Consider the following 16,368-nt stretch of genomic DNA (forward strand, 5'->3'; position numbering starts at 1 on the left):
TTTTGTTAAAGCTTATTTCATGAAAATGTGTGTAGACATGTTTCTTAGATAGAAAGACTTTTCAATCTGTATTTTTCAACTGACTGAATAAAAATATCTAGTGTTATGAAGGACACCCATGGGTGGGTAATGATCTCAGCAGCTACACTAACAGTTTCTCATGTTCTAATTCACCTTCACAAATCCATGGCATCATTTTTTGGCTGGAGTAATGTCAGTTGGTGACATTTGCAGCAAGTATAAAAAGGACCCCCCATGGCAGCCATTTTTATTTGATTCTTAAGATCCAAAGGCTGCTGAAAGAACAATTGAATGAAGTTGAGGATTGGGAGAAGCTTGATTTTCTTTTTCTCTGTGAAATGAAACTCTAGTCTTTTTCTTCCCCTTCCCCTTAAAAGCAAAAGTCTGCTAGGGGGTTGTAGCTGTGTCAAAGCCGCTGGGATGCCACTGCTGATCACTTTAATTACTACGACTAAGGAGGATAAAATTAAAAGTAGCACCATTGAAGCAGTGGAAGAAAGCTTGCCTAGATGTCGGTGAACTGTGAAATATAAAAATTGCATACCAATACATTTTTATGGAAAGGAAACAAGGAATTACATTACTTATTCCTGAAGAGTTTGTCCTTAAATTGTTCAAGTTTTACTAGTGCATCTATCTATGGCAGATTGTAGACCATTTCAGAATGATAAGGAAAATAGTAACTTGATATCCTGTGAGGTGGACTAAATATTTTTTCAATTCATGTCCAGAGTGGTTAGTTCTGATCCATTTTCTGTATTTGAAAATACTTAAATTTGTTGTATTGAAATACAAGCTCTTTGCACCAGAACAAGACTCTTGCCTGATCCTGAAGATGTTAGCAAAGAGAAAAGTAAAGCTGAAATGCACTGTGTTCAGCACTTTTGTGAAGGCTTATAATTTAAGGTTGGGAACCTAAGTTTTGAATGAATATAAGTAAGTTACTTTCTCCTCATCTCTGTGTATTCAGTAACACAAAGGGTTACTGATTTGTAAAGCCCAAGAATAAGTAAAAAACTGGGTTTTTAAAAAAAAAATGACAATTTAACAGTAGGGCCTCAGAAACATTCTCTGAACACCAGTTATGTGATAGATACGACTGATGCTTTGAAATCAGACAATGATTTTTCATTTTTACTATGCCATTTACAAGATATATGACCTTGGGCAGTGTATTTAAGTGTGATTCAATTTCTGTCAAATCAGAGAGATAGTAATTTACCTTGCAGAATTCTGACTACGAAATGAAACAACATGTGTGAAAATACTGTGTGCAGGCACAGAGGTAGTATTTACTAAAAAATCTGTTATAACTTGTTTTATAAAAAGATGGTTGTGGGGAGGGAGGCCTTCCAAAATTGCAGCTTTTATAAACCCTCCAAAGAGTGCATCCATTTTACAAAAGCTAGACTATCCCACATAGTAGTTTAATTCCAAATAACACTATGTAGAAAAAGGTAAACGTCATCAGACCCATTCATAGAAATAGGAAGCCTAACTACTTCAATTTACTTAAGTTTATTTAAACTAGGCAGGTAAATGGAAGATATATAAATTTCCTAATGTGTTCAATTTTTCAAGTGTACTTTTTCTTTTTAATGACAGCAGTCTTCTGAGTTACCTTACCTCTGCATCCCAGTGAGAAGATTCCTCCTTTTTTTTTTTTTTTTTGTAGCAGACATAGTAAACAAATGATTTATTTCCAGCTGTGAGTTTTTGTCTTTGTTGAATGCAGAATAGTCAGAACAAATTGCAATAACACATGGGTCGGTTTAAACAAACCATTATTGTCAGAAATACTCATTATCTACATATTTGAGCAGTTTGTGCTGAATACCATACAAAAAAACTCATCGTCCTTACTGCCTAGTCATTTTGTTCCTTTGACATAAACAGTATGTCTCTTCTGAGTAAAAGATCCATAGATTTTGTTGCTAACTAGTCTGTAAATATTACTGCAAAAATCAACTTCTAATGGAGCTTGTATATAAAAATTAAAATGAAATAGTTTTTCTTATAATGAATCTGGACATTAATATTATCAATTAAATTAAAAATTGTTGCATAATCAATTGCTATAATTACAAGCTTTTCCTTTTGACCTTAACAATTAACTTCTATTTTCTCAGTTGGTTCTTTGTCTTAAGGGAAGTTAATGGGTAAGAAAACAAACAACACAGATATGCCATCCCACTGGAGAGCTCTAGGCCCAAGCAAAATTGTCTCTGTGGTGTTAGGACATTAGTGGAAAAGTAAATCAAGGCAATCTGATAGGGAACTAGAATTCTGTCAATCAGGCTCAAGATTTTGTGCTGTGTCCATAAACTTTGTTTACTGTAGGGTTTTATGAGTTGTAACCTGCCCTTGCAGTCTGTTAATGAGGCTAAATCTTGCTACTTGAGAATTGAATTACAGCACACCTCTGGGCTAATGGTTATAAACAGAAAGTCCCATTAGGGCTGCATTCTGATTTGTTCATTTGCATTTTTTCTATTGTATAGAGAACAATGACGGGTAAATAGGTACAAACAAACAATTTACATGGAAATTGATAAAGTGTCCCTAATTAGTATTTAGAGTTGGTTTTATTAATGATTGCTTGTGTTAAATTGCACTCTTGGTAAGCTCTCAGAAACATTTGCAGATAGGAGTATTATTGGGGAAGGTGGGAGACCAAGAGGAGGTAGTAGCTTGTGAGAAAAAAAATTAGGTTCCCATTTCATATTTGGAAAGGTAGAATCATTTATTTCATTTTAACTCAGTTAAGATGACCCAAGACCACTTCATCTTAGTCTGAATCACCAAATTCCAGCTCTGCAAGAAGTTATTATTCACGCAGTGAAATTCACTTAAACCCAGTTGCCTGAGGCATATCAAATAATGGTTTTTATTAGCACTCTTAACTTTTCTTAAGTTTGAAAGATGAAAGTTTAGTAAAAGCTCAATTTTCCTCAGTTGGTCATGTAATTTGATACTTTTGGGGATCAAATAGTTTGGTGGTTAAGAGCAAGGCCTCGGTACTCAGACAGACCCGGGCTGGACTCCCAGTTCTGACATCAGGTCTAGTTGGCGTGAATTTAGAATTCTAAACCTAAATATACTCATTGGTAAAAATCAGGGTGTGAAAATTAAATGAAATCATGCATATACAGCACTTAGCACATAAAAGCTAAGAAATATTCAGCAGCCATTACCAGAATCATCATTATTGAGCTTGATATTTTCCACGTTCTGAAATATTAGTAGTGAATTGAGGATTTATGCATATTATTTTCTTTTCCCGTCTTCAGTCTCACCCTGTCTGGTGCATTCTACTCCTCTAACTACAAATAAGCTTGTGTCTCTAAATACTAGGACAATTTCCCTTGAATGTTAAATCTCTCTTCTTTTGCTCCCACCACAACTACCACCCACCCTAGGAAACCTGCTATCTCATCTTTTCCTTCCTTCTCCCCAGATTATTTTTTAAAATAACTTTTATTATAAGAGTAGTACATGTATATTATTGGAAATTAGTAAATGCAGACAAATGAAAGTAAGAAAACAAAAATATCACATTTCCACACCTAGATATCTCCATCATACCAACTTTGTGAATACCCTTTGAAGTCTTTTTCTCTACATATATATGTGTATTTATTTTGCCAAAATGATAAAATGAGGTTATTACTACATAAATTATTTTTTTTCAGTCAAATTGCATTTCCTCTCACTTAATACGATGGTTATGTTCAAATTTTTGTAATTGATTCAGCAATGGCCCTTACAGCTGGTTTGTCCAAACTACTAGCTAACCTGGGATTATATGTTGTATCTATACAAATAGGACTATACAGTTAGGTTTCTTTTGGTGGTGATGGTGATTGGTTAGTTGGTTTTTGTTGTGTGCTTATTTTTGTAACTTTCTTATTAAAATGACCAGGTCATTTTTCCTCAATGTCATACCTTCTAGATTTACTTGGTTGCTTCCTTGCTGTGTCATTTATCATGTTTTTCTATCCCCCGTGTATATGATAAATTCGAAGTTATACTGAAAGGCTTAGTGGATTCATTTTAAACATTTGCGCTAGAATATTATTGGTGATGTGTGTTTCATGTGCTTCACATCAAAAAACATATAACATATGGTTGACCCATCATTAATGATGCCAAGACTGACCAATAGATTAGTGGCCCCTAATCCCTGATTTCGTTCTGATCTCTCCATTTACGAGTAGGCTTTCTCCTTGCCACTAGGAAATAATCTGTGTGGTGTTTCTTAAGCATATGTTCCAATTACTATTGCTCTGTAAAAGCTACCCCAAACTTAGTGGTATTAAAAAAAAAATTATTTTTATGCTCACAGATTCTGTGGGTCAGGACTTCAGACGGGACACACTGGGGATGCTTTGTCTCTGTTGCATATTGTCTGGGGCCTCCACTAGGAAAACTTGACCCTTGGGGTTGACTCAAAATGGCTAAAGGCTGACATCTTCTGAAGGCTTCTTCATTCACATGTCTGGTACATGGGCCAAGGAGACTCAAGGCTTAACTTCGCTGGCATGACAGCTGGGTTCCCAGAAAGTAAAAAATGCAGGAATTTCAAGAGAACTGGGCAAAAAGGATATGGCCTTTCCTACCAAGCCTTGGAAATCACCCACAACACTGACATGTTCTACTGATTATAATACAAGTCACTAAAGCTGGCCCAGATTCAAGGGGGGAGGAATTAAATTTTACCTCTTAATGAGGGAGTAAAGTCACATTGCAGAGAACATGTGGAATGAAAAACACTCTAATGGCTATCTTTGGAAAATATAGTCTGCCACAACATAATATGACTATCTAGTTTGCCATCAGACATATATCAAAGAGCTTAAATAGCTGTTGATAATCCATGCCAGAGTCATTCTTTTATGAATGGCAAAGTTATGTTTTTGTAATCTTACCTTTTAAAAATTATAGGTGGTATTATTTTGTAAAATAGAGCTTTTTTTCATTGGCTGGGACTATTTAGTTACCCTAAAAGTGAGTTTTTACTGGCAGGACAAGATAATTGCTGGATTCTTTTCCTCTAATTGCCAATTTTCAGAGGAGTTATTTTAAAAGCTGACTCAAATGAATTAATACATCCTTCTAAGAAACTTAAAAAAAATTTTTCCCTTTTTTCTTTTCCTCGTTTCTTTTTTTTTTTCACAAATCTTTTTTTTCTACACCTAACGTGGGACTCAAACTCATGACCCCAAGATTGACAGTCACATGCTCTACCAACTGAGTCAGGAACCCCCGTCTAAGAACTTTTTGAATATCACATTGAATTGATGACTTTTCATTGATTCAATGTGTGATTTCATTGATTCAATTCACAGCAGTCATTGTTCTTTTTGATACTGAAATTGTTTCAGTTTGTTCACTAGGAGCTTCAAGCATGTCTCTGGGTCCATTTGATACCCCTATTAATCTACTCCTATTAATCTTGACAGCTCTCATTTCTAGCCATCTCAAAATGTGTGAAAGAATTGCCTAGGTTTGAGCTCTACCAATCTGTTATCTTCCTCTGTTCCTAATAATATTGCCTACTGAGTTTGGTTGCCCTTTTTAACATTCAGACTCACTAACCTATCACATTTACTACAGTTGTTTGTTCCCTTTATCTCCTGATACATGAGTGTTCTAGTTCTTCTCTTTATCTATCTCCTTTTCTCTTCTCATCTGAATACAGATATTTTCCACGTTTCAGTCAGTAGCTGCCCTTTTTCTTCATAGTGTCTCTTTAAACACTTTGATTTATCCCCGTGATTTCAGCTCTATAGTCCTAGTTTGACTTCACTTCTTAACATGAATTTCACTTTCCCATCTACCACCTAACATCTTCACTCAGATGTCCAGGCAGTCTCTCCAACCCAGTGACCCACCTAACTTCTGACTACCATCTCTTACCCCAAATGTCCTCTCCCTCCCTTCCTATTGTTCATTAGTTTATCTATTTTTATTTTTAGTGCCACAGTTTTGCTAGTTGCCCAAGTTTAAAACTTCTGAGTCAACTTCTTTCTTCCCTCCACATCCAATCAGTTACCAAGAATTGGTATAGGTACCAGTTCTACCTCTAATATGTTCTTACAATGTCTCTCTCATTTCAGTTAGCATCATCCTACTTCTGGATCTCATTACATCTTCCTTGGACTGTTATAAGAGCCTCCTACCTAGACTCTTTCCAGTTTCTCTATGCCACCCTATCTTATATACTATTGTTAGATTCATCTTTCTCAAGTGACACCTGTGATTGGTCATTCTCCTAGACACCAAATAAACAAATAAAAAAACACAACACACAAAACCAAGCTTTTAGAAAAATGTTTATCTATTTATTTTTGAGAGAGAACACAAGCAGAGGGGCAGAGAGAGGGAAACACAGAATCTGAAGCAGGCTTCAGGCTCTGAGCTGTCAGCGCAGAGCCTGATGCGAGGCTCAAGCTCATGAACTGTGAGATCATGAGCTGAGCCAAAGTCGGACGCTTAACCGACTGAGCCAGGCACCCCCAAAACCTCACTTTCTTTAGAATAAATCACCCTGTTGAACAGGGATCCTATAGTCTTATCTGCCCAGCTTTATTTTTCTTGCCTTGTCGTTCTGTTACTATTTTTGCCCTATGCTCAGGAAAATTAGACTATGTCCTTCTTTTCCATTGTACTTTCTTGCCTCTATACCTGTGTATTGTTCCTACTTGTGGTTTTGACTAGTGACCCACCTAACTTCTGACTACCATCTCTATCCATTTTCAATCCTGCTTGTTCTGCAGACTCAATTCTAAAACTATGATGCCATGATGCCCTCTGTTTGTCCCTTAGCCAAAAATGTTCTTTCTACTGAACTCTTCAGTGCAATTTGATCTGATCTCCTTATTGTGGCCACTTTATCTTTCCCTCTATATTATAAACATTTGAGAGTATAAATTACAAGTTTTCATTCCTGAAATTTCTATAGCAAGTACCAAGTACAAAGGCGTAGTAAAGACCAGAGATACAAAGATAAATTAGATGTAGCTCCTAGTTTCACATAACTCAGTTCTGTTGAGAAGGAGGCATTTGTACAGAGTTAAAATGTAACTTGACAAATAGTTTCAAAAGTAATAACACACACACACACACACACACACACACACACACAGTACTATAGTAACATAGATAAAGGAGACTTTATTCCACCAGTGGGGAGGAGGGAAGAATAGTTGGGAAATTTAGTGGATTTAAACTGAATCTTGAAAAATGAGTAGGAGTTAAATCAAATGAGAGAAGAACATTCCAAGAGGAAATGACATATTCAAATCCCTGGGTACATGAAACTACACTACACAAGCAATTCTATATAAATAGATGTGAACTTTTATGGAGGTTGGGAGAGGTTAAGGGAAGATAGCACTGTAAGGATATGTTGAAGCCACATTATTTCAGGCTTTGTTTTGTTATGATGCCTTATTTTATATATTTTCCAGTTTATAAAGCAATTTATAAATTCATATCAATTATTATAATTCATAATAGTCCTTTTTTAGTAGGCAGAAATTTTAGTTATTTAATATTCTGTAGTTTGTACTTAAATATTAAAAAAAACACATTAGATTTTATTTTGCCTTCTTAATGAGCATTTAAGAGAAGAGAGACTTAGGAATGGGGATAGTATATCAGTTACCCAATTCTGATTTTAAAACTGCCAACAACTATGACTTGTGGAACTAATATAGTGTCTCCATTCCTACTCCAGCCCCCTAAAAATTCTGTTTCATATATTTGATCATGTAGTGTAGCAGCCTTTTCTGCTATCAGAGTTGTCTATTAGTGCTCTATACCTTTATTAGAAAACAGCAAGTTAAATTCTATTTTATAAAAATAAGGTATTAATTGAAATTGTTTTTGGTATTCTTTTTTTCTATAAGCCTGATTATTTTGTTAACAATAGCCCCTTCTATTTTCTCAATAATAAATATTGCCAAGCATTCTTTAAAGGCTAGTTTGAATTTTTAGCAGACATTTTAATACAATAATTTGTAAATATTTTTTTAAAAATCTGATTGTAGGATGTCTTTTAAAAATGGTGTGACATCCAACTGATATAGAGCATCTTATTTATAATGTGGGCCAAGCACCATGCTGTAAACCAGTTACTATCATGATGATCAGATTGAAAATGAAATTGCATTTCTGTCAATTACTGAGTTGGCAACTGTTCAATATATCTTAGCAGCAAGATGAAGAGCGACGTCGGCAGCTGAGAGAGAGAGCTCGTCAGCTAATAGCAGAAGCTCGATCTGGAGTGAAGATGTCAGAACTTCCCAGCTATGGTGAAATGGCTGCAGAAAAGTTGAAAGAAAGGTCAAAGGCATCTGGAGGTGAGTTAAAGAATCTTGTATCATATTCTACAGACAACCTAGAAATCTGCAGTGGACCTTTTGGGACTTTTTATTCTTACTTCAAAATGTTGCATCAAATACATAAAGTTTCTAACCTTTTGATATGTTGCAAAGAACCTATAGGAAGCTTAGTAAATCAGATGATAACTCTTGCTGTTTTCCAAATCAACTTTTTGGCTTAATTTTTACTTTCTTAGAAGTACTTTCTTAAAATATGATTTGGGAAAAAACTCATCTAGACTTTGGTTTATGATTCCCCATTACTATCCTCATTAATTATAGTTAGGAGTGAGTAAAATGCAATCAGGTCCTCAACACCTAGGTCACAAGACTTGTTAGTGGTGAGCTTTGGCATGAAAGAGTTTTGCTTTGAATTAGATCTTTAGAAAGTAGCTTTAACAATGATCTGGCCTTATAGCCTGACATGGAAGAATTTTGAGTAAGTCCCATATCCATTTCTTCTTAGTCTCCTTATTCTAAGAAGGTCTTCTTCAGTATCCGCAGAAATTATTCTAAGCTTGATGTTGGGACAAGGATTACGTATATAATTAAAGGCAATTTTGGTTTTGCCTCTTAATGCTCACCTTGGGCATCTTTAACTTGGAACTTTTTACATTTTTGTTTAAGAGGAGTATATTCAAGAGGCTTGTGGGTTTTTGTTTTCTTTTTTTTTTTTTTCCAAAGGTGTATAACCTATTTATCTACCAAAACATGCCAGGTACTTGTCCTTAGTTAATCTTAGAATGCTAGGATCATTCTGAAGAGTAGGCAAGTGTGGACTTGAATAAGACCTTAGAGAACTGTAGCAGAGGTAAGCTATTTCTAGGTTGATGATAAGTTTCTTCTAAGTAAACTGAAATTTACTGCTGTTATTTCTAGTTGATTCCTTATTTTAAAAACTTAGTGTTGTAGAGAATGCCAGCTAATGCCTGTAGTATATAACTTTATGTCTCATAAATCTGAAAGCTGCTTCCCTAAACAGCTGTGTGTCTGTTCCTCTGGTCTTGTCAGAATGTTTTTATCTTCTTAAAGCCTTCATCTTACTTTTCAACTCCCATCACTCAGAATTTTTAATGCAATTTCTACCCTCTCTTACTACAGTTTTATAGTAACATCAGTAACTACTCATGGCTACACACTTATATAATACTATCATAATTTGCTTTTATAACTATTAATAACAAGATGTTTCTTTGGTATCAGAAAAATTCCAGGTATTCTAAGTAAGTTGTAAAAATCTTTGCCTCCTTGTATCTTGGAATACAGAAAAAAATTTATATTCTTAACCCTTCAGATAAAGTGTTCTAAAGCTACTAATGCTCCCTTCCTGTGGCATTATAAACCCATAGGAGAACAGTAATAATAGGATAGAGAGGTATCCAGTGTCTCTCTTATTTTTTTCTCAGTGGTGAGCAAATAATAACACTATTTTAAATAAGCTGTAAACTCTGGGAAGGCTAAGAATTAAAAGTTTTAATTATTAATTATTACTATTTGTAGATAGTTTGGTTAATATTAAAATGAAGCCTCAGGGTTCAGGCAGATGTCGCTGGAGAACAACAAAGGCATTATCATAGACCATGAGTGGAGCTCACTCTCAAGTCTTCTCCAGCACTGGTGCTGACTGTCTCTCAATGCTCTCTTGTCCATGTAGTACCCTCCTGATCTGTTCTTTTGATGAGCTCTACCAACTTTATCCCTTCTCATTTTTTCTTTCTCCTCCTAGTCTAAGGTGGTACTTAATCTACTGTTTAGAAGACTCAAGCACACTGATAATTCATTTTTTCTTTCTTGTATCTATTTTTATATCTTTTAAATCTATTTTATTTTTATGGATAAACTCTTTGCCCCCATCAATCAGGTATTTGCCTTCTAATAGTCAAAGCCAAGCTTTTCTGCATCTGTGGAGAGTCATAGGAAGGGTCATCTGTGTAATTCGTCTTATCACTAACATCCAATTCCAGTTGAGGCTAAGCCAGGACTAGACTAGATGGAGAGACTTCCATCAGTGTGACAACCCAACGAATGCATATCTTCCCTACTTGGTAACTAGGGAATGTGAAGACCTGATTTTGGCATCATTTAACAGTCAACAGTCAACAAAGTAAATAAAAGACGAGTGAGGATTGGACCTGCAGAATCCAGGATTAGATTCATTCTAGCAAAGAAGTGTAGACTAGAACAGGGAAAGCCAGGTGAAATAAAGATGGGATGGGATTCACCAGATACCTTATGAAGACTTGTCAAAGCTAGATTGTGTTCCCTAAGAACCAGAGTGATCAGGATCCGTTTCACCTGTGGGATACACTATATTTTGGATACTGAAGGCAGCCACATATAAGATGGTAGGCTCTTAATCAGAGCTAAGGTTGACCCACTACAAGTGGAACAAGGCTATTGCCTGATGGATATCGGTCTGTCTTCATAAATATGGAGCAGACTAGGTCTGCTCAGAAGCTGTTGAGGCTGGGAGTAGGGGAAGAGACCTTTAGGACAAGGGAGAGGGTAAAAATCCTGCCTGAAATTCAACCATTATACATACACATTAATCTAGTGAGCCATGATAGTCACTGTGCTAGGCCAGGATTTAGCAAACTTCCTGAAAAAGGCTAGAGTAGAGGGGCGCCTGGGTGGCTCAGTTGGTTAAGCGTCCGACTTCGGCTCAGGTCATGATCTCACAGTTTGTGAGTTCAAGCCTTGCATCAGGCTCTGTGCTGATAGCTCAAAACCTGGAGCCTGCTTCAGATTCTGTCTCTGTCTTTCTCTGCCCCTCCCCCATTCACACTGTCTCTCTCTCTCTCTCTCTCTCTCTCTCTCTCAAAAATAAATAAAATGTTTAAAAAGGGGGGAAAAAAAGCTAGAGTAGATATTTTAGGCTTTGAAGGCCATATGGTCTCTATTTAAACTATTCACTTCTGCCCTTGTTACCTGAAAGTAGCCTTGAACATTATGTAAATTAATGGATGTGCTAGTTATTTACCCCAAAACTATAGTGGGCTAGATTTTGCCCCCATGCTATAGTTTGCTGACCTTTGCATAGCAAATTAGAAATTCACTTGGATTCACAAGAGTCTAATTCCTAAGGGAAAATGACCTTATGAGGTTGATAAGTCAGGGGGAAAATTAACAAATTAGTATCTACTCTTCCACTGTCTAGTGGGAATCATCAGGTCTGAATAAGGAATAGTGTGAAAGGGGAGAGAAATTAGTAGGGACCAGCCTAGATGGAGGATGAGGATGGGAAGATTTTGGAAGCAGTGATCCAGAGGAACAACGGAGGGAGTGGTCAAGAGTTGAAATAATAATGTGGAAGCATAGCCTGGGGAATGTGTTAAACACGATTGTTACTCAGACTCAATGCTTGCTTGAAACACTTGCTTTTTTCTTTTCTCAAGCAGCAACCTGCCTTAGTGAGGAAAGGAAACTTAGTAAGTTTGAAGTGACGCGTATTCAGCTTCATGGTGTCCACAGAAAATATACACAAAGCATTTTAAGCCAGGTATATAGCCATATATTCAAGCAACCCACTCGCATCCTCTTGCAACCAGAAATAGCCTAATTCTTGTGAAATAACAGAATCATATCTGTCCAAGGAGCTATAGCTTTTACTTGTCTTCCTTTTGACTTAATTTTAGGGCATATGAGAGAATCAGGTGATATTGTGCATACTACATGTTTTTTTTCAATTTCTGCATCATTCTGTAGTTGTAGACCTATAATTTTAAAATCCTGGTTCTAGGGGACGCCTGGGTGGCTCAGTCAGTTAAGTGTCGGACTTTGGCCCAGGTCATGATCTCACAGCTTGTGAGTCTGAGCCCCGCATCGGGCTCTGTGCTGACAGCTCAGAGCCTGGAACCTGCTTCGGATTCTGTGTCTCCCTCTCTCTCTGCCCCTCCCTCACTCACACTCTGTCTCTCTGTCAAAAATAAACATTAATATCCACCTAAAAAGAAATCCTGGTTCTATGTAGCAAACTCGTGGGTTCATTTTATTATATTGATCTTTACTTGACAAGGTGCAGGTATTTGGGGACAAAGTTTGGTACTTTCATTTTTAGCTGTATAGTGTTGTGGTTGGAGAGTATGGCCTGAATTTCTGCTTTGGGAATTAATAAGTTTTTATTTTGACAAATTAAATGTTAACTTTTTGTTAATGGTCCACTGACACTTGGAAAAAGGTATCTATCCTGTTTTAAGATTATATTGTGTCATATCTTTATTATATGTTATATGGTATATTAAATATATATATTTTATTCATTATACATATGTGTTTATTCTATAGCTTATCACCTTGGTTTGAGTTAGGTTAGTGTCATTTAACTTTTGCACTGACATTGTTGCCTCTCTTTGATTTATATAAAGTAATGTTACTTTGTTTTTGCATTTCAAGTGTATAAAGGAAATGTGTTTTTTTTTTTAATTTTGTCCATGAATATGTTTGTATTCTGTCTTATCTTCATTTCAGTTATGGCAAATAGATTTATCTAAATTTGCTAAACCAAAATGAAATATTGTAGGTCTTCAATAATTTTTATATTCAGCTTCTGTTAATAATTATGTTTGCATTGCGTTTTCTCTTATGTTTGATTTTATTATCATTGATATTTGATAATTGTTATATTATAAATAACTATATATAATATATATTATGAATAACAAATGTTGTTACCTATAATAACAAGTTATTAATTTTATAGGGGACTTCAGTGAGAATTAAAAAATCATGATACAAGTGAGAAAATTTTTTCTGAACGTATTTTCTGAAGTTTTTTCTAAATGTTTTTATGATCACTTCAGCTTTTTTTTGTGAAAGTGTGGATATTCTTTTTTTACCATCACCAGATACCCTGTTTTTCCATTTAATTTATTTATAAATGATAAGTGTTGTAAGACTAGCCTTATTGCTGTGCTATGAATATATCACTGGGATTCCCATTTTGCTTATAGTACTGCTCAGCGTCAACTGGAATGCACTTTCTCATTCCAGTACATAGCCAATCTCCTTTTACCTTTTCCTACATACATTATATGTGCCATATTTATAAACCAACTTCTGTTGGATCTCTAATTTACTTTCCACCATCCTCACCTGCTGGGTTTTCAGTGATTAGCCATAAAGATGGAAGGATGGATGGATGGATGGATGGATAGATAGATAGATAGATAGATGTCATACACATAATATGTAATATCTTTCACAAACACACGTGTACTTTGTTTCTGCTAGAATGCATTTAGACTATTACCACAGGTGTGAAGAAATGTGTTGTAACAGTAACTGTTGAAAAGAATTCAAGGGATTGGGCTAAAACTGAAATCAGGGAATGAAAAGTAGAAATCCGTTCCGTTCTTAAGAAGACTTGAGCTGCGTAGATCAGTTTTTTACTCTTGCTTTCTCAAATAGTAATCCTTTTATCTAAGGTTAACAATACATATATAAACACTCAGCATTGTTCATGAGTGGTAGTGTAAATAGAGTTCACTTAGCTGGAAATAAAATGAATGCCACCTATTTAACGTGACACTGGAACCCAGTATACATGGATAATGAAGGGAAATACAATTTTCTGCATATCCCTGGAAACTGAAAGTACCCATATCTGACCACATTTCCAGACTTAGCATTTCTTTTCATAGCAATGCCATCCTTTTAGTCACTCAGACTGGAGGGTCAATTTTGATGTCTGCTTCACCCTTCTCCTCAGTATTTCTCCCCAACCACCCAGTATCCCATCAGTAGTTTTCAAATTGCATTATACCCACTTCCAATTCTTGTATACTAGGTTGGGCTCTCTGTGCTGCTTGCCTGGAGGTTATAGCAGTCTCTGACCTTGATTTCCTTTCAGTTCTCCAGTCTGACATCTAGGTCAGCAATCTCACTCACATCAAGGATGATGTCACATACATTGTACACTTCTGTGGGCAATCCTTAGACCACTTTTTCTTTCACATAGGAAGGCATATCAGACTATAAGCAAGAGTGATATTTTAGGAATAATATTAAAGCCATTGTAATTTATAAAAGTCATAAACTTCATTGCTTATATTACTATTAATTATTTTATACATATTTCACAACTGATTACAATAAGACACTTCAATAGAAAATTACTTTATAGACTACTCTTAAAGAGTTCAGTGCTGATCATGTTAGAACACCAGTATCTCTCCATTCTTAACAAGTAAAATTTAAACTTCCCATTCTGCCCTTCAAGGCTCTCTGCAGTTTTACCTTTCAAGTCTTACCTCACATTATTTCCCTTTAAAATGCTTTGAAGGTGCCTAGGTGGTTCAGTCTGTAAGTGTCTGACTTCAGCTCAGGTCACGATCTCACAGTTCATGAGTTCAAGCTCCGCATTGGGCTCTGTGCTGACAGCTCACAGCCTGGAGCCCGCTTCAGATTCTGTGTCTCCCTCTCTCTGCCCCTACCCCGCTCAGGCCCTGTCTGTCTCTCTCTCTCTCTCTCTCCCAAAAATAAATAAACGTTAAAAAAGTTTTTTTTAATTTTAAATGCTTCGAAGGTTAATGCTTCTGAAGAACAATTCCTGGTACTGTTGGCAAAGAGAAATCTTTTCATTTTTTGAATTTGCTCTGTAACTTATTTTTATCCCATAACACTTACCTGTTGTATATGGTTTTGTAATCACTTGAACGTATATCTTTAAGGTGGAATAAGATAAACTCGGTATCTCCTCAACATCTAGCAGTGTTTTGTAAATTGTAGATACAATATGTAGTAGAAGTTTCTGGAATAAACAAATGAATGAATGTTGAATTTTGTGCTTTCACTCTAGATTAATTATGGTCAGTAATAATTAGTAGAGGCTAGTTGGCAGCAACACTCTAAAAACTACTGATAGTGAACTATCTCTGACAGAGTAATACAAGGAAGTCTTATAAACACTTTTTTAGTCCTCAGGAAATACTTGTTCATTCACGTTTACTGCAAAATTACTTAGAGAAGAATTTTTAAGGATAATGAAGATGCTAACATTTATGAAATTAGTTGTGCTAATAAGCACAACTGATTAGAAAATATCTCTCAACTGATTGTACTTAAATAATGTAGCCAAGTATAATGCCTTGGCAATTTGAAAGCATTTAGCAATGTTTTTCCCTAGGGGAATTTATTAATCTTTTTTTTTCTTTGTTGTGTTCTTATAAATGACATACATAGTATGTGGGATGTCTTCAATAAAAGTAAACTATTGTTATTAATATTAATGATCATAATAAGTATTTACTTGGGAAGGCCCAAAATCAAACACAAAGGTATACAGGGAAAAGGACAAATATTGAAGGATGAAGCCAAAAGTATAGAATTTTGGAATTTCTCACTTGAAATGATGTTGGAATACCTCATTATTGATAAAAGTTGCCCAATAAAAGGTTAATGGTAGAGTAGTAGGGATATTCTTTAACTTTCAGGGCTAGACAGGTATTTCTCCAAAAGGTACACTGCCTGTCAGTAACAGAATTTAAAGCTAAACCTCTTACATGCAAATCAAATTATTGCTGTGCTTTTTCAAATGCATAAAATTCAAAATTACTTAACCCAGTTTTATCACTTGGATTTAGAAAGGAAACAAGTATATAAAAAAAAACTTTAATGTAAAAAAAAAAAAAAACCTCAACTAATTGTGATCCAAAACGTTTTACTAAGTGTATAAAAACTAGCGTGACTTCCTCATTTCCGTGTATTTAATTTTCAATACTAACTTTTTTCAGCTTTCAGTCTCCCAAGATGTACTGTTCTAATTGTTTCTGAACTTTCTTTTGCATAAGGTACTGTCTGTTCCAGTCTCAATCATGTCTCTTAATTTTTCCATAATGATTTCATGATAATATTCATTAATAGTGGAAAAGCACTCAAGTCTTCATACAAATTATATAAATATAGCTACAAGTTTATGTAGAAGGATTTGTTTCTTTATACATTTATATAACTGCTAAAAAGG

The 16,368-nt window shown here is 35.4% G+C and overlaps 1 protein-coding gene across 17 annotated transcripts in view; it reads left to right on the plus strand.

Moving 5' to 3' along the window:
• Positions 1–16,368, plus strand: part of EHBP1 (EH domain binding protein 1) — a 369,979-nt gene that overhangs the window by 300,427 nt on the left and 53,184 nt on the right. For 15 of the 17 annotated variants that reach the window (XM_042932413.1, XM_042932414.1, XM_042932416.1 and 12 more), the window contains one exon: positions 8,240–8,387. In XM_042932413.1, coding sequence (XP_042788347.1) covers positions 8,240–8,387 — 148 coding nt within the window. The remainder of the gene's footprint in view (positions 1–8,239; positions 8,388–16,368) is intronic. The other 2 variants (XM_042932418.1, XM_042932425.1) reach the window with 1 other exon arrangement.

Source organism: Panthera leo, chromosome A3, assembly GCF_018350215.1.
Source record: "Panthera leo isolate Ple1 chromosome A3, P.leo_Ple1_pat1.1, whole genome shotgun sequence".
NCBI lineage: Eukaryota > Metazoa > Chordata > Mammalia > Carnivora > Felidae > Panthera > Panthera leo.